This window comes from Poecilia reticulata, chromosome 2, assembly GCF_904066995.2.
Source record: "Poecilia reticulata chromosome 2, P_reticulata-male-v2, whole genome shotgun sequence".
NCBI classification, from domain to species: Eukaryota; Metazoa; Chordata; class Actinopteri; order Cyprinodontiformes; family Poeciliidae; genus Poecilia; species Poecilia reticulata.
In genome coordinates, this window is record NC_088831.1 from 12,599,325 (window position 1) to 12,616,394 (window position 17,070).

Sequence of the window (17,070 nt, forward strand, 5' to 3'; positions counted from 1 at the left end):
TGTATTATATATACAGAACAGGAGGTGATAGTGCATGTATTTGTGAAGGTATAAATGTGAAAGAAAATCACAAACCTGGGATTACCTAACAGCACTCCACGCCAAAGCAATAAAGCAATGTAAAAATGACTGGGAGTGACATCAGGCAGCAGGTTTAAAGATTGTCCCTGAAATGTGTTTTCTTCTGTGCAACAACAGAAACCAAACCAACATGACGATGTCACTGGAAGCTCTTCACACCAAAGGAATGTCAGAATGACTGACAGAGACATCAGACAGCAGGATTTTCAAGTTGGAAAAACTTTCAGTTTCACTTTGGTGTTGGGAATTACAAGTGTTGAAGCAAACTGGCTCACAGTTCAGTAAAATAGTATGTTGTAACATTTATGCAGCTAATTAGCTTATTGTTGCATGTGTTTATGTCACACAGGTACCTTTTGAAACTGGTGTAGATGTGGGCCAACCTTTGACTATTATACAAAATATTTCTCGCCTTGAAGACTTTTAAAATATGGTTTTCACCAAAAAGCGTTCAGTGGGGGCAAACCGAGAGAAAGAGGCCAAGGTGTGACGATAGAAAACTAAAAATCAAATGTGAAAACGCCCTTAAAAATTCAATACGACAAACATGGGACCTAAACTCCTCAGAATTACAAAGCTGGCATAAAAATGCTAAAATTGAGAAACAAAAATAAAAAATAACACTTTAAAAAATAACAAAAAACAAAGATTAAACTCCAGGTGAAGATAAAATAAAACATAATAAAAAGCAACTAATCAGATTCTAAATTATTCTAAATGTAGGTATAATCCAACCAAAACTTGATCTAAAACTAACCAGACAAGTTAAGGCAACACAAAGAGAAAACATAGCCAAGACCGTAAGACGCCAACAAAAACAAAGCGAGAAAAGAAAATGCATCATAAGCTGGATGTTAGTCTCTGACGTTAGTTTCTCATCATCTGTGCATGAAAAAAGCATGATTAGTCCTTCAACATGGCTAAATTAATACCAAGAGGGCCTTCCATCTGCACCGGATGCTTTAAATCCAACACATGTGGTCAATTTGCTGCCGTCACATTAAAAATACATGACTAAGTGCAGCGTATTATTCCCCAGAGACTCTATGGAGCAGGCCGAGCCATGACCGAGCAGAAAACCTAAACAAAGTTCCAATAAACACATCTGGGTTTTTGACATTTCACTGACTCGCTGCAAGACGATCCGCAACGTGACGCCAGAATTCGGAAATGAACGGCTTGGATTTCATCTGCCAAACAGAAGCAGAAAGCCAGACAGGAAGGAAGATCAATGCTCTCAAACTGTTCAGAAAAATACTATGAAGCGAGAAAAAGTTTTTAATGAAGCAGCTTGAATTCCCATCGAGCGGATTTTAAATACATTCCTGCGCTTGTGACCTCCTTTCCCTTCCCTCCTGCTCTCCTACACCTACTCCTTTATGCAATAATCCACTTCAACTCCATTACAGACGCCCAGCATGACTTCATTTGCTCCACGCTGGCTAATATATTTCATTTTATTCACGCATTGCTGAGAGAATCTCTTACATATCGCCGCTCGATATGTTACCCCTGATCTGGTGGTGCCGTTTATTTTTTTCCCCCACTCATTTATCCGTTTCCAGGTAAAAACGCTCCATAAGCCTCTTAGACTTGTTGTTTTTCCGATGCACATCAGCTTTGTTTCCAGATTGCATTGTGTAACTGTCTTTTTATCTCTCTCCCGCTGAGCTTCGGCGCTCTGCAAATACAATAAGTGAGCGGAGAGAACTGCACGTCTCTCTTCGCTCGCTCGCTTCCCCCGCACTGCACCCACCCACCCACCCACCCACCACCTCCATCTTCGGAGGCAGAGCTGCGAGCTTCTCTGTGTTTAGTTTTGTTTGCCTATATAAAGCCTCATCAATAATGCAGAGGCCCCTGACTCCTCTTCCATACACTGGAAAGCTCTGCTTTTCTTCCCCCTGCTGCCGAGCAGCTCAGAATATACCTCTGCTGCAATGGAGAGAAACAAGAAGCTTAGATTCATCAGGAGTTTAGGAGGATGCATTAATTTCTCAGGAATGTTTTTAACATTTAAGCACGCAGAGAAAAAGGTGGGGAGACCAGATGAGACTTTGAAAGGTTCGAACTCAACCAGCACAATGAATTTCAGATGAAATTCAATGAAAGAGATTTCTAAAAAAGCATGAAGCTGAAGGTTCACACGAGGTTCATGAGCGGAACATTTCAAGGCTTTTTTTCATAGATTTCTAGTTTAACATAAAAGAACAGAGACTTGTCTGTCTGTTTGTGATTCAACGAGCCTCTGAGATGATCTGAAGTAACAATTATCTGATTCAGTCGATGTGGAGGAATGTTGGTCCAGGTTGAACCAAACTTCAGCTGCCCTTATCATCACCCCTCCACCTCCGTGCACGACCTTTTTCTTGTGTGTTTCAGCCAAACATTTCTCCTTTGGTTTATTCTAAAGCAACTTTGCAAACTCAGGAGTCAGAAGTCATGATAGATTCGGAGTTTGAGCAGATCTGAACAGAAACGACACAGAAACCGACTATGACTAAAGACTGAGATATTTTTACCTGGGAAGCAACGAGCTCAGATGTTTACAGAGCTGAGGTCAGTACATGATGGACGGCTGGACAGAGGGATTTTAGTTTGTAATATTTCTCCTTTCAAACTGTTTCCTTCCTCCAGACTGAAGGAATTTGTGAAACAGAGAAACGTGGATGAACTTTCAAGTCGGACCAGCTAACATATTTAAACCTTGGTAAATTTACGACAGGAACTATAAACATAATTGATTCATCTCTGCTTTGCTCTCATGTTTCCAGTGAAACCCTGAGCATCCACCGTTTCTCTGCTCTAAACAGTAAAACATGTTTGAGTCCAGATTAAGGACATTACAGTCAAACACAGCAGATTCAAGTTGTGATAAAGCTGCTTTCTGCTTCTGCTGCTTCTATTTCCTGGGAATGACGAATGTGACGCTCAGGAACTGAGACGGTTTCCATTTCCTCTGTTAGCATTTAACAGGTAAAGGTGAGGTCACCGCGGGTGAACACACAGAAAGAGAAACTCGGACGCCCGAGTGCCGGGTGAGACTTACATGTGTGGGGACGAGGGCAGCAGGGTAGGCCAGCTTGTGGTGCCTCCACATCCAGAAGGAGAAGAGGACGACGCCGGCCAGGCCGATGATGGGGACCAGGGAGTACAGCAGCGTGCTGAACAGCGCCGGCTTCGGGGAGAACGGGTTGGATGTGGCTACGGGGACAGACAGACAGGAAGTGGTTGGAGAGGAGAAATGAACGCTAGGAAACGCATCCGATTGGACGGCACTAACCCCAGCTTACTGCCGCTGTGCTTAGGGATCATATCAGAGCGCGCACGCACACACACAAACACGCACGCACACACACACCCCCCCCACACACACACACACACACACACACAGAAGAGTGGGGCAGGATTAGCAAATCCATCTCGTGACATAACGTAATCCTGCAGCCAAAAATACCAGCGCTCTCTGCCGGCTCGGCCCGTAACAAGGTGCCGCTGTTTGATTCAGCAGCCGGCAACGGGTGGGGGAGGGTCTTCGCCAGCTGCTCTGTGGGCCTCTCAGGCTGTTAGCGACGACTTCTTTACACAACAGGCTGTCTGCAGGTTTCTCTCAGTCACATCCAAACCAACACAAGCAGACAGACGAGCCTCGTAGCTGTAAAGTGAGAAGTGCAAGGACGTCGGACGAGCCGCTGCTGGAGGAAACACTGGGAGGACTGGAGGCTGCTGCAAAAACAGCTTCCTGTTCAAACTCTGGACTCCTGATATCTGAACACTTCAGTAGAGCCTCCATCCAGGCGGATTCTGCTCTTGCTTTGAACTTTTTCACTAAAGCTTCTGTTTGGGGTTGAAACAAGTAATCGATTAATCACTAACTGGAGAATAGAAACTCTATAAAAGGCCTTTCGCTAAAAGAGCAACACACTCGGAGCAATATTTAATAAAAAACTGTACAAAGATACACACATTTTGGATTTAATATTTATACCCAGAACTCCTCAAGTTGCAGTTTTAGCTTCAAACAGTTCAAATTCTGCAAAACATTTCTATTAAGCAACTTTTTCTGGTTCAGAACAGATCAGCTCTACACTGAGCTTTTCACATGTTGATGTTAAAAGGATTTTTTTATCTGCATCCTTTCCATAATAATCAAGGATGCTTTTACTGCATTTCAGGCTATTAAAGGCTTAAGCTTCTGTTTAAATATTGAATTGAATTGCATCTTTTAACATATTTCTAATGAAAAAATCTGCAGAATGTGTAATTTTTTTAAGTGATTAATCATCAGAACAATAGAAAAGTATAGTAGGTTGTTGTTCTGTTTCCAGGTTTCAACAAATTCACATCAGCTCCATCATCTTCATTCAAATGAAGACGCCCCACAGCATGATGCTGCCACAACCATAAAAGTCTGCCAGTGGCACCATCATGCTGTGGGACTGTTTCAGGATTACTCAAACTGTGCCAAAGCAGGTTTCTAATTATCCAATCAGAAATGCAAGCAGCCTCATTTTTTTAATTAAAGAAATGCTCAAAATGATTAAAATTGCTGATTTATTTTTCTCTGATGTCGTATTCCAACATGATGCAGGGGAGAGAAGCTGCGCTGTACGTACTGTAGGCGGTGGAGTGGCTGGTGTCATTCTGCGGCTGCGTGTCCGGGACGTACATGAACCTCTCGTTGCACATGTTGCCTTCACAGCAGCAGAAGAAAACCTCGGGGCTCACCTTCCTCTCCACACACTCGTAGCTGCAGAGGACATCGAGGTGGGAATTAGAAACACACACACACAGAGCCATCCATCTCTGCACGCAGAGACACTTTTATTATTCAGAGTGCATCGAACATAAAAGATGTGACGTTGTGCAAAAAGCATGAACACACACTCCTCTCTCTTCTTTTCATTCCCTCACAGCCACAGAGGACAATAAAACACAACATTTATTAAATAACTCCTACGTGAGCCAATATACACACACACGCACGCACACACACACACACACACACACACACACTATTTCACTCTCTCAGAGTCATCAGATAAAAGCCAAAGGAAGTGGCAGCCGCCCTCGACTTGCTCTGCGCTCTCCAGGGAGGCCAGCCGGCGCCGTCTGAACCGAGGCACCTGAACGCAGCGGACTGCAACTTTATCGTTTGGGAATCAAAGGAAAACACAAATTGCCTCAAACCAACTCCTGATACCAGCTTCAAGTTCTAGTGAGCAGAAAACTATGAAGACACACTTCATTAGTAGATGCTTTTTTTAGACATTTTAGAAATCTAATCAGTTTCAAGCGCAAAGCTTTTTCATTTCTGTCAGTTGCAGTAATTAAAATGTGGCCTTGTGCGAGTTATTCGAATGGGAAGCACGCCGAGGGACAAAAAATGTGCTCAAGGTGAATTTAAATGTGTTTAGAGATGCCAGTGAGTCATGATGAGCTGGCTTTGTCTTGATGAGAAAGGAAGAGCTGTCTGCAGGCGATAAATGTAAAGCTACCTCACAAAGACTTCTATCTCTGAGCTGGATGAAAACTGAGGCGATGCTTCACAGAATCTGAACTCAGGTTTGAGTTCATAACTGAGACCTAAGATCTGGGCAAACGCTTCTTTTAATCACTCAGTTATTAATGGAACATCTGATCGATGGGTTTGACAGAAACTCAAAGCCACCGCCAGCAGATTGAACATTATCTGATAATAATCCTGCAAAGATCTGACCAAAAACCTGAAGGACAAATTATGATTCAGTTTAATGAGTCATAAATTCAAATAAATAAATAAATAAATAAATACAAATATTTTAAGGCAACTGAATAAATAAATACTAATATTTTAAGGCAACTGAAATTAAGCCAAGCTAAGGCAGGCTAGGTAGAATAAATTAATCTAAAGCATTGTAAACAAAACTAATTTTAACAGAAGGTCCAAATAAAATGACCTAACCAAGCTAAGACAGACTAAGGTGAAATAAGAAACTTAATTAACCTACAAAATAAACTAAGCTAACATAAGCTAAACTAATGTAGGCTAAACAAAACTAAGATATAGTAGTGTAAACTAAACTAAATTAAGCCAAGACAAGAGAAACTAAGCTAACAAATTTAACTAAAGATAAGCAAGTTAAAGTAAGCAGGGTAATCACCAAACTAAACTCATACAATATATGCTAACATAGATTAAAATAAGATAATGTAGGCTAAACTGACATCTTAAACTATGCTAGTGTAGCCAAAACTGCTAAAATAGGATAAATTAACACAGGGTAAACCAAGATAGGCTAAGCTAAACTAAAGTAATGTAAAGAACTTTTTTTTTTGACAAAAGACAAAATAAGCTAAAGTAGGTAGGCTAAATTAAACCAACGTCAACAAACTAAACTCATACTGTGCTAAACCATGCAACAGTATGCTAACATAAGATAAACTAAGTTAACATAGGCTAAACTAAGCTAACTTAGGTTAAAATAAACTAAAATACAAATTTATCAAAGGTTAAAATGATGGAACTAAGCTGAGATAGACTAAGATTAATTTACCAATAGATAAATTAAGCTAAATTCCTTGAAACAAGTCAAGACAGACTAACATTCTTTAGCCAAGACACATGCAAATGAACAAGCTAGCATATCATGCTAACAATTTAGCAATTCAATTTCAATATTTCTTAATTAGCCTCACAGAACAGCGCAGTAGTTATAATTTAGTGCTAAAATGTTTTCAGATTATTTTGGGAGTTAAAATATGTTCTTCTTGTCAAACTGTTATTGTGACGTTATATTTAAACGCAGAAATGGGAAGTTATGGTATTTTTAGAAAGAACTGCTTAAATTAAAATCAATTCATTGCTATTTTTGTTTTGCTATGTGCAGAAAAACATTGACAGCATTTTGGGTCAAAACTAATGTTTTTACATTATTAAATAATGAGAAAAAGAAGCCTCTAGTTGAATGGATATGAATTTTCTCATGGTTCAGTTGAAGAAAATAAAACATTCATAATTTCAGGGCATATTTCTGCAGCTTTAGTCCAAAATGAATCATTTGTTTTATTTAATCATCAGCAAGGACACAATACTTCTGCTCCCACAAACTTACTGAAAGTCTCCCTGCGTACCTGTCGTAGCAGTTCATGTCGTCCAGCCAGCAGCCCTGCTTGATGATCTCAATGGTGCCAGAGACGTTCTTCCATGTGGCGAAGCAGTGCCGCCGCTTGTCCTTTTCGCCAATGCAGTCCTCGGTCCCGGTGTGGTTGCTTCGGTCCTTCTCCCAGCTGGAGCTGAAGAGGACACATTCCTGCGTCTCCGAGCGTCCCAGAATGGCACCTGCAGAGGACAAACGGGAACTCACTTCAGTGTGGCTGTTTGTGCTCTCCAAACTGAAATAGAAGGTAATTTAGTTTTGTTTGAATAACAGCATCAAATTACACAATGAGCGAAAGTAATAATAAAATTATGCATCTGCTGAGATTTTCTAACTTTATTTGGAAATCAAAGGCGGCTGGATGCAAAGTGAGCAACGATACAGAAGAATCCTGTATGCAAAACATAGGTGCATTTTGCATTTATACACCAGTGGTTTTTCATATGTATTTTTTAGCTGGAGATGCATCCTTTCCAACTAATGACTAAGCATAAACATAAATAATGCAGTCATTGCATTTTAGGCAATCAAATGTTTATTTCCTTATTTAAAAAATTAATTGCTTATTTGCATATTTTCATGTATTTCTAGTATTGTGTAAAAAAGGATTCAAATGAAAACCCCATTAACCGTCTGAATATTCAATTACTAATCTTTACTTGCAAAGCTGCTGGGAATTGTAGAGCATTTTAATAAAAGTAATGTGAAGAATGCAGAAATATTAAAAGGGTATAATTATTCTTTCAAAAGGATATTCTGATGTGAAACAGTTTCTAAACATGTAAATCAAACATCATAAAGCTTCTGAAAACGGTGCATTATTCTCCAAGCCCTGCAGCTCAAATGAGAAACAATCAGTGATTTCTAACAAGCTCTGCTGAGGTACATCGAGTGGTTAACATAAAAAAAATAAAAGAAATCACATTTTTCGGAGGTGAAATGCTCTGATTGGGGTTCTTGTGTGTGATTACAGACTCCAGGTGCAGCTAAATGAAAACAGAGAGAAATCCCACACCAATAAATGTTTGCTTGTTGTTCATTCCTGCAGAATTCTTCAGACAAATATGAGAATAATTGAGCAATTTACGCCGGGGACACGAGAAATTGGTTCTCATCTCCTGCAGTGGATGTTCATTTAACACACGTGATGCATTTTTCAGCAAGGCAGCTTCAAGTAAAGCCGGTTAACGCCTTCCTGAGAGCCCTGCAGCCTCCCTCTGCAGCCAGCAGGAACAGCTGCAGAGAGGTCACGCTGCCTCCCATCCGGACCCGCCGGCGCTTTTCTCTCGTCACATCGTTTTCTCTGAAGTGGAGGAGTATTTCGCAGCAACAGGTGCAGCCGGGAACTGTTGCATATGTGACTGAGGCGAGTGGAATGTGCAAGGCGGAAAAATGCAGAAATAATTGGTTTGCTTCGCATATGTGCAACGACGAGACGCGGGGAATAATCGGACGGAGAACGCCTGCAACTTTTCCTGCACTTAAAAGTAGAAAGAAAAAAGAATAAAAATTAGCACTGAGGAAACTATCTATCATCACCACAACGCCCTGGAGCGAGTCGCTCACATCCGCAACAGGAATTATGTGTGAAGAAAAGCTGCTGAAAAGGAAAGAACAAGACAATAATGGGGACGTAAGTGCATTAGATATGGCCCTGCAGGAATAGCACCGCATCCGGAGGTTAGAGACGACTCCTTTGATCTGACAGCGTTGATGGATTGTTATTTTGCCCAACATCCAGCACCCGGGGCAACAGAACATGGGAGAGAAGCCCCAGTGTTCAAAAGAGAGAAATCTGACTGCATGTTCCTCCCGATGCAACTCTGAGTTCCCGTGTTACGTGATTTGCAGTGAATGCAGCAGCAAAGCATGAGCTCCGTTTGTTAGAGGGTTCAGATCAGAAATAAAGCAGCAACTCTGAGCTGCTCCGTCTTTACAGGCTGGTAAATTTAAAGAAAATATAAATCTGACCTCAATTTGATTCTTATTGCTTTAGGTGACAAACTTTAAAAAAAAATCATCTTGTCAGCTGCAAAAATCTATTTATTTTATAACAGGGACAACTTTCTCTACACTCTATGAGTAGAAATAAAGAAATGGACATGAAAATGTAAATATATATATATACACATTTTAAATAAACTTAACATCTTTAAAAAATATAAATATGAAATTATAAATTAATAATCTTTAAGAAAATTTCTGAAAAAAAATTTAAAGAGCAATACAAACATTCATATTAAAGAACATAAATTCATATTAATGATCAAAACACTAAACTAAATAATGTGAAAAGTTTGAATAAATTAATCTCAAAGCTTCTAAATAAACATCTAAGCCAACATTTAAATACTACATAAATGTGCATATTTTATTTCTAAGCAAACATTTATAAATGAATATCATCAGCAATTGATTAATTTATTTTTTAATTAAAAAATATAATTTCTTTTCAATTAAAAGAAATTTGAAAAATAAAATTAACTTTTTATACTAAATAAATTTAGTCAAAAGAATAATTCTATCTAAAAGCTTCATATTTAAATATATTCTAAAATGAAAATATATACCATAAATAAATAATGTTTTAAATCATGTGGAGAACAAAAATATTCTACATCAACTAATTAAACTGCAGCATTGGATTTAACTCTGACTTGCAGCGATAAGGTCTGCATGTTTAAACGAAGCTTTTCTTTTTTTAAAATGCATTTCCAAGTATTGCGAGCAGAGCGTCGTCTCAAAGAGCGCGGAGCCATGTGAACTGCAAACACGGCTGCTAAGAGCTCCAATCAATCACAGGTGACAATACATGGAGCCGCTTGCCAAAGGTGAGCTACAGCTGCCCGGATATGAAGGACATAAAGCACAAGAATCAATCTTCTGGGTTGCACTGAAGTTTACGAAGGCGGATATGATGGGAAGCTGCTGGATTGTGCAACGGCCCGGTTTCCACCCAGCAGCGAACGAGAAAAAGCTGCTTTGTCTGAAGGGAGAAATTCACACAGTAGAATGAGACGACATGAAAGGACCGGCTCGCTTTGTTTACCCGAACGCTGCAGATAATTCAGACTTATTGTAGCCGCTCCATCATAATCAGAGTCAGACAACAGAGATGGAGGGAACCTTGAGATACATGAATGTAAGATAAGCCAGAAACACATTCTCAGAACGAAGATGAAGACTTGAAAAAGTGTTTCAGGATCTATAATTGGGGTCACACAGTTCAACAGGGCATCTTTTAAGCAACTCGCTGTCGGGTGCTATGGTAACCGCCTGGCTCCATTCATGATGCTGCCACTTTTTATTAGAGAAATCAATCAACATGACCCAATACAATGCAACTTTTCCATAGGTCCAGACATCAATTTGCATTTAGTGCCAAGTGGATGAAAAGTGATCACCTGCATGCTAATAATGGCAGAAAAAACTCACATGGAGTCCAAGAGACTCCAGCAGCCAGCTCAGTTTCCCTCCGTCAGCTTCTGTGTTCCCAACTTTAAGTTCAAGCGGGTCCGTTTTCTTTCCTCAGGTGGAGAGGAATGACCTGGTAGCATTTCACTGAGACACAGCTCTCTGTTCAACTCAAAGCGGAGATTTATCGAGCAGAACTGTGACCTACTTTAGCTGCGGACATTTCAGCAACACCTCCCCTGCAAAATGTCTAAACACCTGACCCACTTTTCAGCTCATCGGGGTTTTGGGCTTTTAATATGAAAAGGAAATGCCGGTTAGCCTTCCTCAAATCATTACAACACTTCACATTCCTGCAGGAAAGAAATAACTCCATTACAATGGAGATCTTCACAAAGAATAAAGCTGCAAAGAGTTGATGCAAGTCACCCGACGAATTGCTTTCGACGGACGGATGAATGGATACAGATAGATACAATCAATAGGATCAATTTGAATTCAAATTCAATTCAAAAATTCTTTAATCTCAAAGGGAAATAAAACAACATTTACACACTTGGATATAATTTACTGAACTGAATCACATCAGTGGAAACCAAAGCAATCATTCAGTCATGTTAAACTTTGCGCTGCTGAACATGTTAATGGAAGAGTAGATATTTACAAGATTTGTGTTAATTGCTAAAATGTTTAAAATGTAGGCTTTGAACAAGCATCCTAGTAAAGACAAACAGTAAAATGTGATTTTTTGAAAAGATAGAAGTATATATAATCTATTTCAGGATGCTGAAGTGTTTGATGTAGTCCTGACCCATTGTGTTTGCCCAGTTGTGAAACATAATCATGAGTAATTTCTCCCAGAAGGATTTCCAAACACACTCCCCTTTCTCTCGGTGAGGACGGGTCAAGCTGCACTTCTCTGCAAAACAAGAGGCCAGCGCTCCACAGAGACAAACCAAACATCACAGGGGACGAGCTCCACCTCTCCGCTAGCAAAGTGAGCTCTTTCCAAGCTGGAGGGAGACGCTAGTGGCCGGTGAGGTGCATGCTGGGTGGGAAATGATCAGCCAAGCCTCCCTGGCAGGTGGCCAGCTCCACTTGGAGGTGTTGTTCTGTTGCTGTGTAGCTGCCGCCTCGTTCTGAGCTGATAACTGCATTAAAACAGGATGTCATATCACTTATTTAGCCCGTTAAAACACATGAACCGGCTCCAGCTTCCTGTTTTGGAGCCTCATAATGAAGTGGCGCTTTGGCGTTTGGCGGCGCGGCGCTGAACTCAAGTGGGTAAACAGCTCATTCATCAAGGGCCCGTTTTTGTGCGGCTGCCAGCAGCGGGGATTGTTCGTTATGATGGAAATTGTTCCAAGGATCAACTTATCATCTGCGTTCCTGGTGATGTATGGTTCTGTGGGCTTTTCTAAACATTCCTGCACAGCGTTGAAAAATGAACTTGGTCAGAGGTCAGAAGGTCAAAGTGCTATCTGCAGAGCTGGCCGCTCTTTTCTTCCCGGCAACGCTTGTTGTTGGTGCTGATGCAACCCGACACTCATGCCTCCCCCGCCCCGCCTTGCGTGACTCAAGAGGCGGCTAAATGCGGCTCCTGCATGTGGGACTTGATTCAGGAGAAATCTGTAATCACAGCAGCAGCAGCAGCACCTGGCTGCACTCATCCCACATACAAGTCATTCATTTCACCTCACTGAGAGCGCTAACTTGGGTTTGGTTATGCACCTCTAGCTACTCTTCCTCATGGGAAAAACAAGAGAACATTCAGTTGTAAAAGTTAAGAAATACCGAAGGGAAGGTGACGTTTAAATCCAACTGGTTCTATTTCGCAATTATCTGATACCCGACTGTTGGTCTATCAATTAAAATCTGACCAAAGGTTTGTTCAGGATTTCCCCAAGAAATCTAGAAAAGCTCCAATGTGTTTTTGTTTTAAAAAATGTTGACAGGCAATTATGCAAATTAAACATAAACAACAAAGAAAATACATAAGTGGATGAGATAAAACTAGTCTTTCTATAGGTTGTGTGTAAAAACAACATCTAAAACATAATTTAAGATAAACAACGGGGCAAGTAAAGCCTGGTGGCCCGTCAGGCTTATAATACTCTGGGAGAAACCCTGTAGTCGTGTAAAAGGGTCATAGTGAGCAAAATACTCAAAATACTTATTCTCAGTATTTTTCTAAAGTACAGTGAATATTTATTTTCATCCGTCTCTTTCTGGTCATTGTAGTAGAGAAATGTATATAATATTGGGAAATATCAGTTATCAGTCATAACAGTAATATTAATATTGGATATCTATTGAACAAAATTTTCAATAGATATAGAATTTTCATATTCCTAGTTTCAGTAGCTTTACGGTAGTAATAATGCATATTAATTTAAATTTGCAGTTTAAAATATTAAAGTAGGTGGTTATAAATCTCTTTAGAGGCGATGTCTTGTATAAATGTATTTGACATATTTGGGGGTGGCTGTTGTGCGCAACCGCATGTCCAATTTTTAACCTCACAGCTTGCAAAACTACAGTGCAGACAGTGTCATGCTAATAATAACCCTCTTCAGTGAAGATGCCATTACCAACAGAAGAACGTTCACATTTAGTAATTAAGACGTTTGGTATATTAGGTGTTTGACCTGATTGTTGCTCCGCCTGAATATAAAGTAAAGATTCAGCTGGACCTAATGCAGCTCTACTGTCCCGTCTTTTGAGGACATGTTAGATTTGGAAATCTATTTAACCCTCCAGAAATTCCCACTTAGTAAAGCTAACCACAATAAGCGTGCTAATCGCTAATGTACGATGCCATTTGGAGCCTTTGTTCCTAGCATAAATATAGATGCAATGAATATTTAAGTCCAGAATCAAAATAAGACTATGACTGGAAGCCTAAGCCGTTTTTTCCGCTAATTGTAAAAACATTCCTGATGTATGTTTAGAAGACCCTTAAGACCCGTTTATTTTTGTACTGGTTTTAAAAAGCCACCATTCCAAAAACCCAGACATGCTAGAATAACTCAAGAGTTTTCTTCAGATTTATCAAGCTTAAAGTGATGCAACACTGCCCCTCCCCACCTGTTGCTGCACAGAGGTGGCTTAAACATTTCAGCTTTTCACCAGAATGAAATGAGCTGAGCAGCAAGGCAGTACAATATTAATTTAATGCACTTTAAATTGATCATTTACTTATTTTTGATTAAACAGGTCAAAATATTGAAAAATTGTCCCTTGTAATATGATTAGATCTATTATAATGTAATGATGTATTTATTTTAGCACCAGGAAATGCAAGTCTATCAGTTTTTTTTACTTGAAATGTGACAAACTCATGGTGGATGCAGTGGAAATCTACTGATCAAGGTCATTTTACTCCCTTTTATTAATTATTAATGAATTTTTGACCAAAGCAAGGTGAGTTGTGTTCATTCATAACACAGAAACCCATATTTTATTAGATATAAAGTGCTTAAAGTAGAGAGAACCGGGCTGCACCAGATGCAGATCGGTGATACAGGCAAAGGGAAATAAAAAGAATTGACAAGCCTTTGGGTTCATCAGGGGTTCAAGCTGAGCTGTTTTGGAAGCTGTCAGGCTCGGTTAGAGCAACAGCCATAAACAAATCCGTCTAAATTTCATCCCCGTGCAGCGGTGTCTCCATGTGAAGGTGCTCTGCCAAACCTACGCCTGTTCAGAGTACATCCTGCTACTGTAAACCGTTGGAGATGCAGGACGGAGCAGAGTTCTGCTGCTTTCCCTTCGACACTGATCCCAGGGTCACATTCCGGCCGTCCAGCTTCTTTTTCCAGACAGAAATGTTTTTTAGTCTGGATTATTTCCTAATATGTGCAACAGGTCACAGCCTCCAGCTGCTGGTTTCCACACCCTCATCCTCCCCATACTGGGAGTCGATGTTACAAACACTGAGCAACAAATCCAGTAGATTTTTCACCTTAAAACGCGGAAAATGATTCAGACTTTTGCAGAGTTCTCGGTTAATCAGTGGAAACGCAGCTACACTCCTCTGTTTCCTGTCTTCCTGGTTAGATATGCATCCCACCTACCTGCCTTCAGGGCAGCTCCTAGATAAAGATGTTAGTGCTCTGGATATCACAGGGATCAGCCACCCGGGGCAGCATGGAGGCCCACCTCTGAGTGGACTGGAATATCCTGCTGAACATCATTAATCGATATTCCAGACAAAGTCCAGCAAAGAAAAGATGTTTCTGCCTGAATCCACCTGGTTTAGCAGGTTTTCTGGGGAAATCTCGTTATTCTTGACATCTGATGCATTTCAACCTCTCTTCTAGGTATATTTTGCTTTTTAAATCCAGTTTTCCATAACGTTGAGGTTAGGAATTTGGGAATGTTGCTGGATGCACCCTTTAAAAATGAAGCTGGATTCATGTTTAAGATTATTATTCTGCCGCAGCATTCAGCTGTTTCCAAGCTTCAATTATTCAGGCGTCACAGCATGATGCTGCCACCTCCATGCTTGAGAGTTGGTACAATGTTCCCAGATTTAAAAGTGATGTCTGGATTCCTCCAAATGTACTTTTAGTCCCCTGATCAACTTGATCTCTGGAGTTTCTTTTGTTTTTACATTAAGATCTTTAACCAGTTCAGGAGAATGTTTAAGTTAGATATTTATTGGAGTAACTCTCAGTTCTGATTTGTTCTTCTTCTAGGCTTTTGGTGAGAAGGTTTTTGGATGAGGTGTTGCATGTTTGGACGATTGTCCCCTCTGGTTTTGGACGCTGTGCAGCTGGAAATATTTTTTTGCTCTTGCATTTTTGTTTTTGCACAGTTGTTATGATACGTAACCAGGGCAACAAGGTATTGTGTGTTTACAACCCGGAGCAACTGATTAGCATCTTAAAAGCTGAAGTATCACCTGACCGACAAAAACAATTCCAGAGAAGTTCACTAAAACATATCAAATGTTTTATTCTAATTTTAAACTGCTGATGTCATCCAGGACGTTATTGTCTTCGGTCAGAGGCGTCTTTAGATTTGTTGAAAGTCTGACTGCTACTGGAGAACCTTAATGACATAACTCCTTGAAGAAACTTCAATGATGAGTTGCAACATTTATTAGAGGGGTGTATGGATACATATGAGCCTGTTTATATACAAATAAGAAAATCGATAAACGTCTGCAGTTACTTCATGCATTCAACGGTCACTTAAGTTGTTTGTTGTATGATGGTTTAAATAAAAGATGAAGAAATGTTTAGATAAATCATTAAACGTCTGAGCAGGACTGGATCTCCTCAGGTTGTTTGCAGGGGTCCGGTTATATAATCCCACTGCTTCCATGTTTCTCCACCAGCAGCTGAGGCTGAGCTGTTGGGTAGGAGAGGACTCTCGCTGGTTTACAGTGTTTTCACAGAGCAGCCAGGAACTCTCTGGAGTGCTACATTAACGCTCAATCAGACGTTGTTGTGACACGGCAGGGGTGACTGGCTCGCCGGAGCCGCTCACAAAGACACCAGTCTTCCCATGGCAGCGAGAGGGGAGGGGCGAGAGGGGGCATTAAAAACCAACACACTCAGCAACTGAATCCAATCCCTCTAATCCTCGCTGGAATGCCCGAGCCCATCCGTCTCCTCCTCAATTAGCGCTGATGGAGCTGCTGGTAGGACAGGTCTGGAGAGCACCTGGGTGTCTCTGCAGAAGCAGCAGCAGCAGCAGGAGCGCACGCATGATGTGCTGCATACCACGCATTCTTCACAGGAGGAGCCTTTTAAAGTGCCTCCTTATCTCTGGTAGGGTACAAACTCCTTACACTCACGTGTCTGGGTTTGCAGCTGCGGCATCTTCAAACCAGAAATCGCTTTTTTAAGAGAAGAGGGTGGAATCCATGCTGCAGAATTACAATCAAAAGACCCGCCCCGCCGTGAGTCATCACACGAGGTACGCCGTCTCTTTCACGACCTCGCTGACTTCTGCCGCTATACATTTAGTGGAAACTAAATATATAGCGAACGAACGAAGCTCCGCTGCCAAAATAAAATCCAGACACTGCCGGGTATTTTTAATTGGGATTAGATTACAGGTGGAGCAACAGGCTGATGACGAGCCCACAGCATCACCGGGAAACGGCCGAAGACAAAGAGGTAGAGGAGGGGGTGGGGGGGGGGGGGGGGGGGGGGGGGGGGGTTGACGCCCTCCAGAGACCCTGAAACGAGAGCATGATGAATGTACAGCTCGTGATTTTTAATCAAGGATCAAAGCGGGCCCCTTCGTTGGAGCAGCCAGCCTGTCTAGACTCAAACTCTCCCATGCACATAAAGCAACATCTGCAGTACGCATTAATTACAGTAAAAGGCCGCTCTGGACCGACGCATCAAGATAAAACGCTCCTCCAAATCTAAAAACTCTCCAGAGTCAGGCTGCTTTAGAAACCCTTATTCACACACACACA

General features: G+C 40.9%; 1 protein-coding gene across 2 annotated transcripts in view; it reads right to left on the reverse strand.

Moving 5' to 3' along the window:
• Positions 1 to 17,070, reverse strand: part of acvr2ab (activin A receptor type 2Ab) — a 41,945-nt gene that overhangs the window by 17,277 nt on the left and 7,598 nt on the right. For both annotated transcript variants that reach the window (XM_008397546.3, XM_008397537.3), the window contains exons 2-4: positions 7,195 to 7,402; positions 4,698 to 4,831; positions 3,131 to 3,285 (exon numbers count right to left, since the gene is read on the reverse strand). In XM_008397546.3, the coding sequence (XP_008395768.1) occupies positions 3,131 to 3,285; positions 4,698 to 4,831; positions 7,195 to 7,402 (497 nt within the window). The remainder of the gene's footprint in view (positions 1 to 3,130; positions 3,286 to 4,697; positions 4,832 to 7,194; positions 7,403 to 17,070) is intronic.